The sequence below is a fragment of the Diuraphis noxia genome, unplaced genomic scaffold, assembly GCF_037042655.1.
Source record: "Diuraphis noxia isolate RWA-SAM2 unplaced genomic scaffold, SU_Dnox_SAM2 contig0002, whole genome shotgun sequence".
Taxonomy (NCBI): Eukaryota; Metazoa; Arthropoda; class Insecta; order Hemiptera; family Aphididae; genus Diuraphis; species Diuraphis noxia.
Genome location: NW_028301712.1, coordinates 45,419,592 through 45,438,074, shown reverse-complemented (window position 1 = coordinate 45,438,074; position 18,483 = coordinate 45,419,592). Strand labels below are relative to the sequence as shown.

Genomic DNA, 18,483 nt, shown 5'->3' with positions numbered 1-18,483 from the left:
GGGAAGACAAGTCGCGCCGGACGAGTACCGGCCGCCTGCGATACGTCTCTCGTTCACCGACCTCCGTGTGACATCCAACAACACGCCGACTTCGATACGATCCAATCCGCACGGACACGCAGTACGCCAGTCATCGACCATTTTTTTCAACACGTCACTCAAAACAGTTCCATAGTTGATATTTTCCCTTAAATATTTAACTTAAAATTTTGTCCGGTCGTGAATAATTTTATTGTAGTATCATTAGGTATTATCAATACCGTTATTCAATTAATGTTATAAATTACAAGTTATAACTAATATAACTATTTGTATTCATTATTCTTTATTTCACATTATGTATAAAAATACGATTGGTGTTTTGTGTTACATATTATCATCATGATAGTTTATCAAAAAATTCATAAATACATTCAGGTACTATACGTCTATGCATGTATCCATGAGAGTATATATAAAAAAAACTTAGATAAAATATGTGTCATATTATGTAAACAATATATACACGATATTAAAAAAAAACGATTTTTCGTAGGATAAACATTTTAAATGTAAAATATAATTTACCACTACGCTTACAGCTTAAACCTTTTTTTTACTTGGAAAAATAGAGTTCTGATATGTTATGATAAAAATTAAAAATATAGACTAAATGTATAAAAACAAAAAAATATTTTTTTATGAAAACAGCAATCCATTAACGATTCTTTTTCTTTATACATTAGTACAACCCATTACTTATAAAATATCTAAAATATCACGACAATATTTGTGCTTCATATTTCTTATCACTTATTAGGAATTGCATTTAAATAAAAGGTAGCTCTTGGATTGTGTAATTTATATTTATTCTATTTACTGTATGATGTGTATAATATATAATATTATATAGGTGATTCAGAAAATAATAATATTAATTTATTGGCTAATTTAGCATTTTGAGCGGAATATGATAGGATCTTTGAAAAACGTTTAACACTTTCAGTCGTTATAGGTATAATATACATATTTATTTTAAAAATTATGATACCACGAGAAAAAATAGTATATATATATCTACAGTATAAAATGTTGGTTTAAATTATCTTGGTATAGGTGTAGAGAGCCATTTTTACACTTCATTATTTTCATGTTTACCATCTTGTGATATTTTTGTTTCAGTATCTGTAATATTTGCTGTCTGGATTTTCGGAATGACCTTGAATATACAGTTAGATTATATTTTGTTTGGTATAACATGTAAAAATGGGTTAATAAATAAGTATTATAATTTACGCGTGTATGAATATAATTACTTTAAAAGTAGGGAAAAGGCCTACTAATCCTGTTCTTGAATTTTTGCCTTTGGAATAACCATCCCAATGGTTACCATTCACAAAAATCTGATCATCTACTTCCAAATCTATTTCATCCGGCCCAACAGCCTTATGGGGTAACACGGCTACATTAATTCTATTGTTTTGACCACCAAAATAATATATGTCGTCTAATGATGTGAACCGAGTCGATGCATCGGGATGGAGGCTGTTCATTATCTCATAAGCTATCCGGCACAACTGTAAATGTCAAAAGGGTTTAATTTAAGCAATCGAAGTATGAAGATACTAAAGTAACCTGGATTCTTTTAAATATATTTTTATATATAATTTATTTCTACATTCATTTAATAAGTACCTGTGATGAGAAAGTACAAACTATGTGGTCACTGATGGATAAAAAATGTATGTCAACCAGTATACCAATCAAAGCTTGTTTAGATTTTCGGTTTATTACAGACGCTGTTTTAGATATGTCATCGGAACCGATTATTTCATACTCAGGATAACTAAAACATTTAACGAACAACTTCAGTGCACATGAGGAATTCTGTTTGCATACTACTATAGATTTATTTTACATACTTGTGTTTGGCGACATCAAACAAAGTTGGCTCGTCTGTAGCCAAATAAATTCTTTTCTGGTTAACTTCACCACTTAGCTCTTTTTGTTTATAATAATCTTCGACATGAAACATATATTCATCTAGCGTATGTAGACTAGCTTCACTGCCGATTTTGTCTGTTCTTCTAATGTGTACTCTAAATACATACAGATAATTACGTATAGAGCATTTGTAATGCGTACCTGTATAATATATTATATTGTATACAATTTATATATTTGTTGTTATAAGGAGTCAACAACTGTGTTTCTACATTTTAAAATAAAAGTTTGCATTTATTTAGTTCATGTATTTTGTGTATAGGTACTTGACCTTTTGTACAAACTACACGTTTCCTATATAATAGTATAGCTGAATAACCCAGCTTCGCCTGTGTTCAGTTTTTAGGTTACCTACTATTACTTTTATTTAATCAGTTTTTATATTTATTACAGACTGCTTTTAGATAGGTATGTTGATCCTAGGTTGCAGATGTATTGTATAGAAGTTTCTGTAAACTCTTGGAATTTTAGTTAAATTAAATTAAATCAAATTCTAGTCCATGGATCATATTGGATTTGATAATATCGTAAAAGAGAGAATCTTTTTCAAGATCAGGTATTTCCTCATCCTCACTATATATAATACAATCTAATTTATCTGAAGAAATGCACTGTTTTAGCCATAACAAAATATGTATGTATGGCAAACCACGTTTTTTCCATTCGAACGAATACATAAAACATCGCACTTCCCCAAACAAATTTCATTTTGTCAACAATTTCATTAACGTCTTAACATTTAAATGAAATATCCAATACAGAAACAGTTTTCAAGTCTTTTATGTATGGATTATTATGGTGCCACATCGCTTGTAATTGTTTTACCAGGCTTTGCTTTACATCAGTGAAGTTGCTACATCTTAAGCGTGTTTCTCTCTCATCGTCTTCAACGGAATAAATCTGTAGAAATTGAGTGTTTTGTTGAGGTAAAGCTTGCACACTACCAATTAAATGATACACCTGACCTTTCACTTTGAATGTGGGCATAAAATCCCGGTGTAGGTACAAATAGGTGTACAAAAAATAGGTTGGGAAATAATGGTATATTAGTTTAAAATTTAAATTAATATTAGACAGTATTATTTTAGATCTGTTTGAGTATCGTCAATAAATTCACGAGTCAATATATTTTATTGCACTTAATTTTGATATTTTTTTGGGATAGCAGGTATTTATATTTTTTATTTTTACTATATAATTGTAAATAAGAAGCATATATTATAATATTTTGTAATCATTTATTCAGCTTGGTTAACTAACTTTGTGAAAATATTAATTTATATATAGTTATTATATTATATAGTAATTAGTAAGATTTGGTAAGAGTTCAAAATATAATACTGAATATAACACAATATGTCAACTGCATTAATGTCTTGAAATATTAAGTTATCTTTCGTATTTATTAGTTTATTTCAAACACAATTTTTATTTTTATTTCATTTTTTACTAATGAAGAACTTTTTGTTAGGACCTATTTTTTAGGTTTATACTATTCAAATAGCTAAGGGTGCTCTTTATGCATATTATATTTATTAATTCGTAGGTATATTACACTAAAATTAATAATAAATAAAAAGAAAAAAATACTTGTTTTTAATAATAGAAGTATTGGTAATTTAAACTTTACCCAACGATAGGTTTTTTGAACTTGAGTTTATTTGCGTAATCTTCTAAGGTATGACTAGTTGATGTTTGTGGTCGGAGTAAGTATTTAAAAATCTGACCTATCCACCAGACAATAGGATCTCCATGCAAGATAGTTAACCGAGGAGCCAAGTCATCGGGTATCATTGGTGGTAGGAAATAAGGTCTTGGGTAAATTGAGTCAATTGGAGGTAAATGGATTATTTGAGAATTGTGATCACCTGTATATAATATACATATCATTAGGCAGGTAGATAAATATTATAATAAATTGAAAATAACATTTTAAATAAATAAGAAATTACTCATTGAAGAAATAATTTATGTTACCTGGCCATTCTACAATTGTGATGTTTTTTAATAATGTGGACGTGTCACTTAATGGAAGGAAAACATTTGGCCATACATCACCATACCCCCAATATTCATAGTCCAGAACTAACATTCTTTGAGTACTGTACGCGACGCCAAAACAATAAACAATATGATGCAATTGACAACCAAATCCACATATCTGTAACATTATAATAATAAATATACATAATAATATACACACAACATCTTTAATTATTATACATTATAATAGTAGGATGTATGCCATTATTGTTCTTATTGAAAACTTTGAAAAAAATCTGTCTTTATTAATAGGTATTGCTATATAGTTGCATAATATTAAGCATTGTTTTCAAAATACTAAAAATATTAAAAAAACAGCAGGTAATTATTTTACGCTTGATATTTATTATTATTTATACATTTATTATGGTAAATTTATAAAATATATAACTATAGTTTTAGACATAAGATAATACAATTTGAAAAACAAAATTCTCGTTATACTTTCTCGTTACAGGTAGGACTATCGGAAATTGAAAACAAATATTTTTTGTTCTTTTAGGTTTTTATTATTTTATACTAGACTAAAAATATATTTTTTTAGTACCTACCTTCGATAATAAAATTCCAATTTACTATTATAAGCATATTTTGTTTAGCTTATTACCCAACGATACTACGAAAAATAAATTAGAAATACCTAAATTAATAATTTCTTGGAATACTAACATAAAACTACGAACAACATAAAAACGAAATATTGGGTGTTAAAATGCATTCTTTTCAATTTATTCTGTAGATTGTATATACGAGTACCTAGTAGATACCTACCTACTACCTATATAGCTTGTATTATGAAGATATTGGCTGTTTTAGCCGTTTTTATTTCAAATATGTATTATATTGTTTTGACCAGACTGAATAATATGGTCAGTACAAACCTTTTCAAATTTGCACACGAGCTGTCTTGCTATGAACCAATTGGGTGGATTTTGTAATTCTTCTAATCTGCTTTGAACTAAAATACTCAACCTTTCGGATTCCTGTTGTCTCCACGTCGAATAGTTGTCGACTTCAGCCAAACCAGCAACATCATTTAATAAAGATCTATAGTGTTCGTCGACCATATTTTTAATTTTCTGAATGCGTTCTACGCCAATCATTGAAGTTTTCAATGATTTTAATCCAGAATTAACAAAGTACCAAAATTCTTTAGTGTTTGAATATATTCGGCGTCTTAGGACCTCGTATTCTTGTGATGGGGCGATTGGTTCAATGTCGCTCAATTCCTATAAGTTTATAAATTCATTTATAAACTATGATTGTATTAAGATCTATCGTTACTTTGAAATACTCGTTTGTATATTTGTAAAATTGATTTTGTTTTAAATATTTTGGTAGATATTTTAGGCACTCAAATATTTTATATTGTTTTTCTCAAAATAAAATTAATTGTTTATTCAATGAAAATTTATCATTTCGTATTAAAATAGTTCTGTGTAAATTTATTACTTGGTATATGTAGATATTATAATTGAAAACAAAAAACAGTACCATAGTCGGAAATCGATTAAAATTTCAAGCGGGGCTATTATTAACACCAATATGAGCGATGGCTTAGAAAGCAATAGTCTTCTTTTTAGTTATATATGAGTGTGACATAAATACAAAATATGTTCTACTGTTTGTTGTGGCTTATATGTTATATATCTTAAGCAAGTGAGTTAGTTGGTTGTTAGACACTGCAATGAAAAAAAAAAATATTGTAACGAATGGATCATCGAAATTTATTAAATACTAACAAAAGTTATTTGAATAACATGTATAATATTATATTACGGGTATTTAAAGACAACAAGTATTTCATTTTATTCAAAATCGCCATATGTATTTATTGTAACTTTTAAGTACCTTTATATTCTGCTGGATTATTATTCTAAAACACAAACACAGCATTATTACTACAATTCTTAATATACTTAGTATGCTTTACTCGCAAAGTTTTGAAGAAGTTGTTTTGCTTTTACATACCTACTTATTTATGTTCGTTCAAACATTTTGTTTGGTTTTCGAATTATGAAAATGTTCATTCTTTATGAAATATGACATACGTAAGGCATCATCAACTACATTATATTATATAGTGCTATTTGAGTAAAATATATTATAATTAATGTATTTATTAATTCACTAACTGTCATGCTCAACAACGTCTGAGCCAAAGAATTTTATTTTTAACAAATATATTTTCTAAAACAATTTAAATTCTATATTTTTTATAACTGTAATAGTTATATAATATTATTATGTAATCTGCAATGGTAATTATTGAGATAAAAAGACTTTTTTTTTCGCAAACAGAAAAAAAAATTTTCGTCCCTTTAAAACTATAAACATTCTCCAATTGTCAAGGAATCTATTAATATAACTTTTCATTGAAACGGCCCAGTAGTTTTTGAGAATATAACTAAATACATTATAAGCCAACATCCATTTTTAGCTGCATAACCCGAGCTTGAACGATAAAAAATAAAACGGTAAACTCTTTACAATTTCGAATTATAGAAAATCCTTTCGTAGTGTACGCCTAAATGGTTGTACGTATTATGAAGGTACCATGGAATTTAAAGTCTTAAGGTATCATAGTTGAGGGTATACATTGATCAATCAATGTATTTTTATTTCTTCCCGAATTTTCCATTTTAGATTCTGATCGGAGCGATGAATGTATTGATTTTACCATGATGTGTGTTTTTATTTTTTTGTGTCTATCGTGATGATATCGTTTTGGGGCAGTAAAAGTGCTTTCGACTTAAGTTGAACTATTCATAGGTATTTAAAATTAATATCGATAAAAATTTATTTTTTGGGTAGAAGATCTTGAAAATTGAATACAAGGTACTAAACATATTTTTACAATAGCAGTTGAAAAATAAAATAAATTTAAAGTCACAATTTTTTTTATAAGCATTCAAAGTTTGAATTATGACAAAATACGTAAAAATCACAAAAATTTACAAATTATGTTAAGCTAGAATTTCATAAAAAAATGTTCTTAACCTAAGATTTGAAAATTTAATACAAGACTCCTTACAAGTATGTCACAAAAAAAAGTCCAGTGGTAATTCAAATTAAATTTTTATGAGCATTTGAAATTTAAATTTTTACAACATTGAATTTCACATTTAGCGATTTTCTTATTTTGGTGTACCTCTAAAACAAATGATCAATGATACTTGAAATTTTCAATGAATGTTCATATAGGTATTTTCTATATTTGATACAATTTTCAAAATATTTAGATTTGTTTTGTGCGGTTTACTGACATTTTAATTTTATAACTTTTTTAGTTTTTTTCTATAAATATCGACAAAAATGTATTTGTTGGGTAGAAAAGCTTGAAAATATAATACAAGGCTCCTAACACATTGTTTCAATAGAAGTTGAAAAATATTAAAAATACATAGACACGATTTTTTTTTCATAAGCATTTAAAGTTCAAATTTTGACTAAATACGTAAAAATTACGGCAATGTTCAAATTATTTTATGCTAGAAATTCATAAAAAATTTTCCTTTTATATCTAAGATTTGAAAATTTAATACAAAGCTCCTAAAATATTTTTATGATAGCAGTTGAAAAATAAAATAAATGCATAGTCACAATTTTTTTTACAAGCATTTAAATATTAATTTTGACAACATATCACGAAAATTCGCAAATTATTTTAAGCTAGAAATTCATAAAAATTTTTCTTTTTAAATCTAAGATTTGAAAATTTTTAACAATCTACAATATGTCTTATACAAATAAACTGTCAACGTTCAGAATCGTTTTTCGTATACTATCATTGCATTCAAATTTAACCTACCCTAGTCAGAGGTCCAACCCACCCCCTAATATACAGCAGAGCGATACCCACTTACTCGCTTTTTTTTTCAATTATTTTTCCGTTAAACTTATTCGGATTATTAAAGGAATTTAAAAAAAGATTGAGAAAATCGGTTCATCTGTTTTCAATTGACCACCGTTATCAATAAAAAGCTTTTAATGTTTCTCATTTAATTATAGATATACTTGTAGATTATTTTTTACATTTTATTATTTCAATAATTTTTCTAGGACCTATCTATGTGTTATATATTCAAATCTTCATCGGGACTCTTCTATATATAACTTCGGATACACCGACATATATTTTTTGGTATATAATCAGACTTCATCCGTGAAAAAATGAAAAAATATAAAATATAACCTGCAATACTATATATACCTGAGAGTATCTTGGTTTTAGTATATTCAGTTCTTGGGAAAAATTAGGTTGGTTATCAAAATGTATTATCTCGCTAGGTGGATTAATTATACTGATATGGACAATTTGCTTGTGGTGGATTGGATAGCATTCAGTATAAATTGAACGTGGTTCAAGCTGCTCTCTACAATTTTCCGATTTCACTAAGACCAACTTTAAATTTTCACAAAACCGTATTAGTAGTTTTGAGAACCTATTAAGCTATATACATACATTCAAATTTCAAATTTCAAATCTTATATCTGTTTTAAGATATAATTTCTTTATTCAAAATCATAAACTTGACAATTTGGTTCATGTTTTTACCTGATCTCTCCAAGTGCCCAATGAAACCATTTATAAACAAAAAATCCATAGTAAATCTCCAAATGATTGTTTGAAATACCTTTCCGGGTATCCCAATCAGGCCCAATAGTGAATTTAAACCATCCAGGGATCCAATCAAACATACATGAAAAAATTCATCAAATACTATACAGCCAATAAATTAGTTGTAGTTCTAAATAATACAGACGTACATACTATATGCATAAAGATTTACCACTACAGATAACATATATACATATAGCAAATAAAAATAAGAAAAATACCTTTGCAATTAAAAACTAAATACTTAAGGTGTGCCTACGAAATAGATACTTCAAATTGCAATGAACTTTTATATCCAATTATAAATATGTAAAGTTGTATCATCTATAGAAAATTCGAAATGCAAACAATCGAAATACTCAACGAAATCTTCAAGACTTGCGTAGTTAGCATATATTAGCATGTTATTGTAGTAACAGATAAAATGTAACTATACTTTTGATTCAAGTTTTCCAATTCCGTGATTAATTCGCCATTGGACAGTCGCAGGTTTTTTAGTGTCTCTATATATTTTGTTATTCTTTGACTGTTAAATTCGATGACAGAGTTATCTTCGTTCCATTCTAATCTCCGAATCATAGTAAACACAACCAATACGAATGCGAAAACTACGAAGACGCGCATGAACAATTGAAACTTCATCATCTCCAAAATACACTGTTGTTTCTATTGAAGTGAAATATTGTGTGAAAAAATTATGTTCCGCATACGGTCAAAGTACTTTTTTAAAAATAAATAAATAAAAGAATTTACAACGTATAAAATAAAATAATTTAGTACCTACATTTTTTGTTTGATTACAATAAAAATTTGATGGCTAGATGGATGGCTTTGGCCGAAATACTGTATATTAATTGATTATGGTTAGCAAACAAAGTATACTTATAAAATATATTTCTGTTTTTATGAGGTAGATAAACTAAATAATAGATATATATTGATAAAACCCAACCTTTAATTGAACTTAATGTTTATACACATAAACATTTAAAATGTGTATAGAACATAGGCGAACCTTATTGAAAATTAATAATTTAATTTTTTTAAATATATTTTTACGTAAATAATACGTGCAATTCCGATAATGACGTTCATGTGTATAGTGAAAGATTTAAATAAAGTATAATTAAACGTATGGCATTAGAACATAACAAATGCAATACTTACATAATTTAAAATAATACGTGTACAGAGTATATTAAAAAAATATATGTATATAAAAATATATAAGCACTAAAACTCATAAAAGAAATAAAGTATCGTTAAGCAACTGCTTTACAACATGTACCCGTCGCATAAACATTTTATGAAAATTACACTCTATACGATACTGCAGGCATGTTTTTTCAAAATCCTTTAGATATAATATTAATTTATCACCAATTTGATGAAGGCATACGTGGGTCTGTATAATATAATTAACAATGCCAGCGCTGGTATTACATGGTTTTATTTATTATCTGATTTATTATGTGCAAACAATGCTATATAATTACCACTTATACACGTTTATTTATATGACATATCAAATATATTGCGGGGGAATAATGACAGGTCCGTATGATAAAAATTACATTATACATGTAAAAATGATTTTACAAAATTATATTTTATTTAATTACCGTGTCTAAGGTTAGGTTAAAATGAGTGAAATATTATTTAAAGATACAGATGTTACATATTATTATCTTCCGGACACAGTTTGTGTATTATCTATATATTAATTGTATACGACATACGTAAATTTAGTAGAAAATACCTAGTTACAATGTGCACACAATTTAATAATTTATATTAATTAAGACTGTTTACTGTAGGAGATTGTTTGTTTTGTTGGTGTACTAACTACCAACATAATACAATTATAATGGGTGTTGTTATAATTCGCGCGGTGTTGTTTATATACCAATGCTGTGATTAATACTAATATATTATATGGTATGGTAGAATATTATAGTATGTTATAAACTAGAGAACTAAACGAAGTACTCCGTACTTGAAGTTCGATGACTTAAATAATAATGGCGACTGCGAGCGAAGCACATATCTTACGATTTTGACTTTACTTACTGATGATTACAAAATAACGAGTATCGCGTAGATCCATGAAGTTGGCCGCATAATGTGAACATTTTCGCCCTAAAATTTGCCAAAAATTTGTAAGTTATTTTTCAGTAAGCATAAATTGAAAATTTGTAACTACAGCCGTTATCAATTATCCACAAAAACTTAAATCACGGCTAACTTCAGCGAAACTTGGCCGTTTTGGCATATCAACATTTTTGAAAGTGCCAAACTGTTCTGCGCAATTTGTAAGCACAAATTTTAAATTTGTAAGTAATTCCCCTCCTAATTATCCTTAAAAAGAAGTTGGCCGTGCTTTATCGAGATTTTTCAACTTTGATCATGCCAAATAAAAAATATAAATAAATATAATATAAATAAAAACTATCCTGCGTAATTTGTAAGTATTGTAAGCAACAATTTTAAATTTGTAAGTAATTCCCCACCTAAATATCCTTAAAACGAAGTTGGTCGTGCTTTATCGAGCTTTTTCAACTTTGACCGTGCCAAACTATCACGCGCAATTTGTAAGTATTTGTAAGCACGAATTTTAAATTTGTAAGTAATCCCTCCCTTAATTATTATCCTTAAAAAGAAGTTGGCCGTGCTTTATCGAGCTTTTTAAACTTAGATTGTTCCAAACGGATTCCCATCGAGTTGATTATACAATTTATTGATGATACTTAATTTTATGTCTATATTCACCAATTGTCACGTTAGTTTTTTTTTGACGTTGACACCAGAAAATCCGTAGGTAGTTATAAAGTTTTTAAGTTAAATTTAAGCATTTGGGTTTTATTTATCATCATTTATGCGCATTATAATTACCTTTTATTTTCCGGAAACACGATGGAAAATCGCCTAAAATATATTAAAATTTTCACGGTCTATTTACCGTATTATAAAATATTTAGTTACCGAGGGCTACTCAAAGAGTTTTAAATTAGAACGTGTTGATTTACTTAATGTACAGAATATATGCCTATCAGTAACTCTGGTCAATAATATGATTTTAATTCACTGTTCGGGAAATATATTAACAGCATATGAAAAAATATGTGAAGGATTTGAAAGTGTAACAGAATATTATAAATGCAGTAAATGCAGTTTTGAATGGAACATTAAAAAAAAAGCAATCTACTTAGTTCTACAGAACATCAATGAGTTGGAACGAAAATTAGAAACATATTTTCATGATAATATTAAATGCAGAAATTGTTTTCATCAGAACGAATTATCCGTGGACATTGGGAAACAAATATTTATAGATTGTGATTTAATAAGAGCATCAATTATGGAGTTACCTATCGTCTTAAATTTAAAAACTAAATTAACATTAAGATCTGCCATCATATATAGTAGAACACCAAACACTATTGGCCACTACTACGCTGTTTGTCGAAGAAATGATGGAGCATCGGAGCCATACAATGACATGCAAAATAAAGTAACAGTTGCAAGAACCAGCGTGTCTCACAATTTTAACGCACTCATCTATACAATTTGAATTTTAAGGTGAAACATGTTAATAAACTTTAAACAATAAAACTATAAATTTATATATTGTATAAATTTTGTATATTATAGATCAATGCAGATCAATACTGGGAAAATATTTAAAAAGTTAAAATAAAAGAAGTCAAAGAAAAATGTTTTTTTAATTTTAATTTATCAAACACTATTATTATAATATCTAAAACAATGATAAATAATTTAATTAAAATTGCACACATCCATTACAGTAACCTGCCACTTAACACTAAACAGTTTAAGGGTACCTACTCGCCAAATTTTTGTTTGTTAATTTTAACATTTAAGATAATATGATATCAGATATTCTATTCAATACAGGTAAAACTGGGTCTATTGCCATACATAAAGACCGCGAACATTTTAATATATTTTGTACAACTAAAACAATAGAAAGTAAGAATGAAAATTTTTATTAATGTTATTATTTAATAAAATACAAAGCTAAATAGAATAATAATAAAATTATTAAAAATGATAATAATGATAAAAACATTCATAATAACAATGAAGAATATTAAAGAAAGGCGATTTTCCATCGTGTTTCCGGAAAATAAAAGGTAATTATAATGCGCATAAATGATGATAAATAAAACCCAAATGCTTAAATTTAACTTAAAAACTTTATAACTATACCTACGGATTTTCTGGTGTCAATGTCAAAAGAAAACTAACGTGACAATTGGTGAATATAGACATAAAATTAAGTATCAACAATAAATTGTATAATCAACTCGATGGGAATCCGTTTGGAACATTCTAAGTTTAAAAAGCTCGATAAAGTACGGCCAACTTCTTTTTAAGGATAATAATTAAGGGAGGGATTACTTACAAATTTAAAATTCGTGCTTACAAATACTTACAAATTGTGCAGAACAGTTTGGCACTTTCAAAAACTTTGATATGCCAAAACGGCCAAGTTTCGCTGAAGTTAGCCGTGATTTAAGTTTTTGTGGATAATTGATAACGGCTGTAGTTACAAATTTCGAATTTATGCTTACTAAAACAAGATTTAGGGCAAAAATGTTCAGATTACGCTGCCAACTTCATGGATCCGTATCGCGTGCGATTCGAATTCAACTCCCCCCGCCCCCATCTTCACACATAGAGATAGTTTTGGTATGCCAATACGGATTGATACAAGTTTATCGAACGTAAAAAAATATGCTCTGGAACAACTGGTTTTTAATTCAAAAACGGAGTGAAAAATACCCTTATGGAATACTATTCTTATTGGAATATGTTGTACCCTTTATTTTTCATAGTATAGGTACATTATAATATGACACTATAAGTGTACCTATTCCAAAATTGAAAATACACATTATATGTTATGTGAAAAGTGTGTTGTGTAATATAATCGATAATAATTACACAAATTATATTATAGAGAATATAGTTCATCCGTTTGACTTAAAAACATAAAACGATAATAGTTGGTATGGTTTTATTTTCTCGGAATCTTGTCTAAGCAAGAAGGATAACGAAGGGTCAAGTCTTTCAATCAATTAACTTTTGTATCAAATATCTGACATAAATCAAATATGTAAGAATTGTTTTGTATTTCATAATATTTTTTAGTTTATGTAATATAAAAACAGATAATAATTACTGTAATTTTATAAAAAATAAATATTTTATTACTGAATAAAAATTGTTTTCATGTTATAATGCGACGGGAATAGTACAAATAGAAAAGTTTGTAAGGATTGAGAAATCTCTTAATCGTTAATAGATTCTAATATATTATCGTCCTTTATGATTATAGGTACATTTAGGTACCAGTATGCATCATAGGCGGTCCCAGGATTTCACTTCAGGTGCAGCACATTCTGCACATTTAATTACACATTTATTACCAGTGGCGTAGCCAGGGGGGGCACAGGGGCCATGCCCCCCCATTGGTTGTATCATATAATACATAATAATAATATGTAAATTAATTAATTTTAATTGATTAAAATATCAATTTTTATACCATTTCTTGATAACTTAATAAATCAGTTATATTTGAGATTTGATAAAAGACTTCAACAAATTATGCCACTAGAAGGATTAATACCAACTAATTTTGGGCATTATGAGGATGAATCTATTTTAGCAGCTGCTTCTGTTTATGAAAATGATTTTCCAGTTTGCATGAAATCATGTTTAAAAGCAGAAATATTTATTTGGAAAAAACAGTGGGAATCAGAAACAAATCCTCCAGATTCTGCTGTTGAAGCACTTCAACATTGAACAGAGCTCTTGCCAAACGTAAAGAAACTTCTACAATTGTTTGCTACATTGCCTGAACGTCAGCTACGCCTGAGCGTACATTTTCAGTTTTAAAACGACTTAAAACTTATTTAAGAGCAACTATGACTGGAGAAAGATTAAACGGCTTAGCTCTATCTAATATAAATAAAGATGATGTAGACTTTGAAGATATCGAAAAATACATTTTACCAGCTCCAAGAAGAATACAAACATTGGACTGGACAAAATAAAAATATTTGAAAAATTAAAAACACTTGAATGTTATTTGAATTACCTATATTAAATTTTAATGTTATTTGAAATATATTGAATTTTAATGTTATTTATTAAATTTTTTTTTGTCCCCCCCCCCCCCCCCCCCTTGTAAAAATCCTGGCTACGATACTGTTTATTACAGAATACACATAGGTAACTGGTAAATCCATACACGATACACACACACACACACACACACACACACACACACACACACACACACACACACACACACACACACACACACACACACACACACACACACACGCGCGCGCGCATGTACGCACGCACGCACGCACGCACACACAAATATACAAAGTTAGAAAAAATTTCACTTTTGTTAGAGTCTTGTAGCCAATCTAACCATTCATGTATTGTTTTAACTGAAGTTCCACCATTTGGTATATCAATCATATTTTTTAATAATATTATTTCTGTATACAAATCATCTTCAAATATTCCAAATTGTTCTTTTAAACATTGATATGATATATTTTCACCAGTATTCAATTTAACCATATTTCCAATTGAATTAATGATTTTTAATGATTCCTGATTAAACCTAGAATCAATGCCATTTATCAGTTTATCTAATGTTGTGTTAAATACGGTAACTTTCATTTCATCTGATTTGGTTTCAAAAAAATGTTGATTTTGTGATGTATCAATTATTGTTGACACTTTTCTTCTTTTCACATCTGGGGTATGTATTTCATACTCTTCACACATGTCTAAACAATTTTGGTAAATATCTTCAAAACTATTAGAATTATTTCTCATTGAAACCAATGAGGATTTTAATGAATTAAGTACCTCAACAGCAGTCAACAACTCTAAGTTATTTGATTGCAACAGTTTGCTAATTTTTAGGATAATTTGCAAGATTGGTTGCATCATAACAAGTCCAAAAACAAATTCAAATGACTTCATTTGAACCAAAAGCCCTCATTTCTGGAACATTGGATTTTTCACAAATTTCTTCAATAGCAGTTAAAATAGATGCATAATGGTTTTTAACAGAAGTTACTGCTTCGGCCCTACAAGCCCATCTTGTAGTAGATAATGATTTCAAGGTAGCAAATTTCTGACCGAATGATGCTGCAATTATTTTTTCTAAGATGGCATGCCTTGTAGGACTACATTCGATAAAACTATAAATAAATTGTATTGTACCAAAAAAATTGAATATACATCTATTATTTTTGAATCTATTATCCTTTTCACATACAGAGTCCACTAGGGCCAAATTTAAACAGTGAGCATAGCAGTGGACATATAGAATATTTTTACTCTCAACTTTGCACTTTGCAACCAGACATGGTACTTGCACCATCAAAACAGACTGATATTACAGATGTCCAGTTTTTTGATAATTGAAGTAATACACTTGTTATTGCATCAAATATAGATTGAGCATCAACTGATTTCATTCGCCTAAGTGCAACAAAAGTTTCTATTGGTCTATTTGTTTGTTTATCAAAATGTCTTATGACTATAGATAACTGCTCATGGTGTCCTACATCAGATGTTTCGTTTGCTATAATTGATATTTTGCAATCATTTATACTAGATTATATTTGTTTGAACACAACGTTATGTAATACAAAAATAAGATCATTTTGAATATGATTACTGACATACTGTGCATTTTTAGGTCCCATTACTAAATGATTTTTTAAAGTAGTATCATACTTTGCTAAAAGATTTACTAATTCTTTAAAATTTCCTTGCTGATAACTTTTGTGACTTTCATCATGTCCACGGAATGCCATTCCACCTTTAGCCAAACATATAGAAATATCTATTAAACGTGCGATAATTTTTCTATGTTTCAAGCGTTCTTCTTCCCGTTTCTTATTTAAAACAATTCTGCTTTCATCAAGGCTTTGATCAATTGGTTTTGAGTTTAAAAATGCAGATAAAGCTATAGTAGAATTAAGATGAGATTTGGAGAGTTTATGATTTAAAAAACTTTTATTTGCTCTATACCAGCCTTTAAACCCATTTTTTGAAAATGTTTCTTCAGTCCGACTACTATTTACCTCATTTCCTATATATGCTCTGCATGGAAAACAGAATGCCAAATCTAAAGAAGGACTATATTTAAGCCAGTAATGATCATTATACCATTGCTTATAAAATGATCGTTTTCTACCATTTTGTAGAGTACAAGGATATAGGGGCAGAATTGGACGATAAGCTCCTCTTTTAATTCTTTCTTTAAAATCTATAGAATTCTTTGGAAATGGGTGAGCAGGGTCATCAATATCTGTCGAATTTACTGAAAAGGGTTAAAAATAGTTTTTTTTATACATGGGTAATTTTAAATGCATAATGTTTTTATTAGTAAATGTTAAATTAGTATTTTCAATACTATTTTAAATAGCAAGATTATCACAATTCACAAAAATAAACTTAACAGTTACCTACAATAAACATGAAAATGTTAAATTAGTATTTGCAATACTATTTTTAATAGCAAGATTATCACAATTCACAAAAATAAACTTACATGTAAAAAAGTAGTTAGATATATCTAGGCAACATAGATATCACAAATCACAATAAATTAGTTGTATAAAAAGAAACATACTGAACTATAAAACTAGAAATTATATTTCTAATAATAATTAACATACATTGAAACAAAAATAATTTGTAGTCATAAGTTATTGTATTCATACCAGCTCCTTCTGACATTTCTTGTGCGATTCCAACAGTATCACTTGTACATGGTGGCATGGATGGTTTTGATCAATGTCATCTAAATGTGAAATAAAAGAGAACTTAATTTTTAATAATAATATTAATAGTTAATAGTTAAGAATAGATATATAATATATCATTGCATAATATGCAGATATATATATATATAAGCTTTTAAAGTTTTAACTACTTAATTTAAACTTACCAGTTTTAGGTTTCGGCTTAAAGAAATCTCGTAAGGATTTTAACTTCTTGGTAATCTTATTACTCATAAATCATAATGATAAATTGGTTAGTAAATTAATAAATTAAGATCAAAATTAAAATACAACAAAAATTATAATTAATATCTCAAATTCACAAATTGCACAAATTAATGATAACGAATAGTGATAATATAATGTCTTTTATCTCAAGTTTAAACTTTTAAACTTTCCCGCCAAGCCTTATCTCCAATTCTTATCACGAATTCTGATCAACGGCCCCCGAATTTCACGTACGTTGTACAGCTAATATAAATAATTATAATATGCCAACCGGCAACCTTAAGAGTTATGAATAATAATTATAATTAATATTATGATGACAACCGATAAAAAAAAAACGCGAAGCGCGGTTGAAATGTCAGGTGCAGCACAGGCTGCATTGGCTGCACCCGTGGAACCGCCAGTGGTATGCATATTATGTGTATTATTTTCAGCCGAGTCAAGAGAAAACAAACAAGTGTATGACATAATTTGATTTCAACACTTGGTGCAATTCTTTACCTATATTCAGAGCAGGTAGCTAATTATCATGTTAGTATATTGCAATTATTATAAGAGGTACGAGTGTGTTACATTTATAGTATACAATTATTTATAATAAAAAATAAAATAGGTATACCATATTATATTTAATACGTGATTTAATTCCTTGGTAAAGCAGCTGACAGGAAAATTTGAAAAACATATCATGTTAACCACGTTGGATATATCATAATATGTATACATTTTTACATTTTTGTATGAATAAATATTTTT

General features: G+C 28.1%; 1 protein-coding gene and 1 pseudogene across 4 annotated transcripts; both read right to left on the bottom strand.

The window, feature by feature from the left end:
* Positions 1-988: 988 nt before the first annotated feature.
* Positions 989-18,025, bottom strand: LOC107170722 (alpha-(1,6)-fucosyltransferase-like). Of its 4 annotated transcripts, XM_089221381.1 has the most exons (10): positions 9,815-10,123; positions 9,084-9,313; positions 5,878-5,902; positions 4,908-5,255; positions 3,961-4,144; positions 3,614-3,851; positions 1,902-2,078; positions 1,675-1,825; positions 1,296-1,556; positions 989-1,198 (listed from the first exon to the last, which is right to left on the bottom strand). In XM_089221381.1, the coding sequence occupies exons 2-10, from the start codon at positions 9,290-9,292 to the stop codon at positions 1,112-1,114; spliced, it is 1,680 nt and encodes a 559-aa protein (XP_089077507.1). In that variant the 5' UTR covers positions 9,293-9,313; positions 9,815-10,123; the 3' UTR covers positions 989-1,111. The 4 variants fall into 4 exon arrangements, with proteins under 4 accessions (XP_089077507.1, XP_089077508.1, XP_089077510.1 ...); XM_089221382.1 differs by lacking the exons at positions 5,878-5,902; positions 9,084-9,313; positions 9,815-10,123 and adding exons at positions 17,440-17,519; positions 17,667-18,025; XM_089221384.1 differs by lacking the exons at positions 5,878-5,902; positions 9,084-9,313; positions 9,815-10,123 and adding an exon at positions 17,395-17,436.
* LOC107172845 (zinc finger MYM-type protein 1-like) lies at positions 14,586-17,194 on the bottom strand (annotated as a pseudogene).
* Positions 18,026-18,483: the final 458 nt, after the last annotated feature.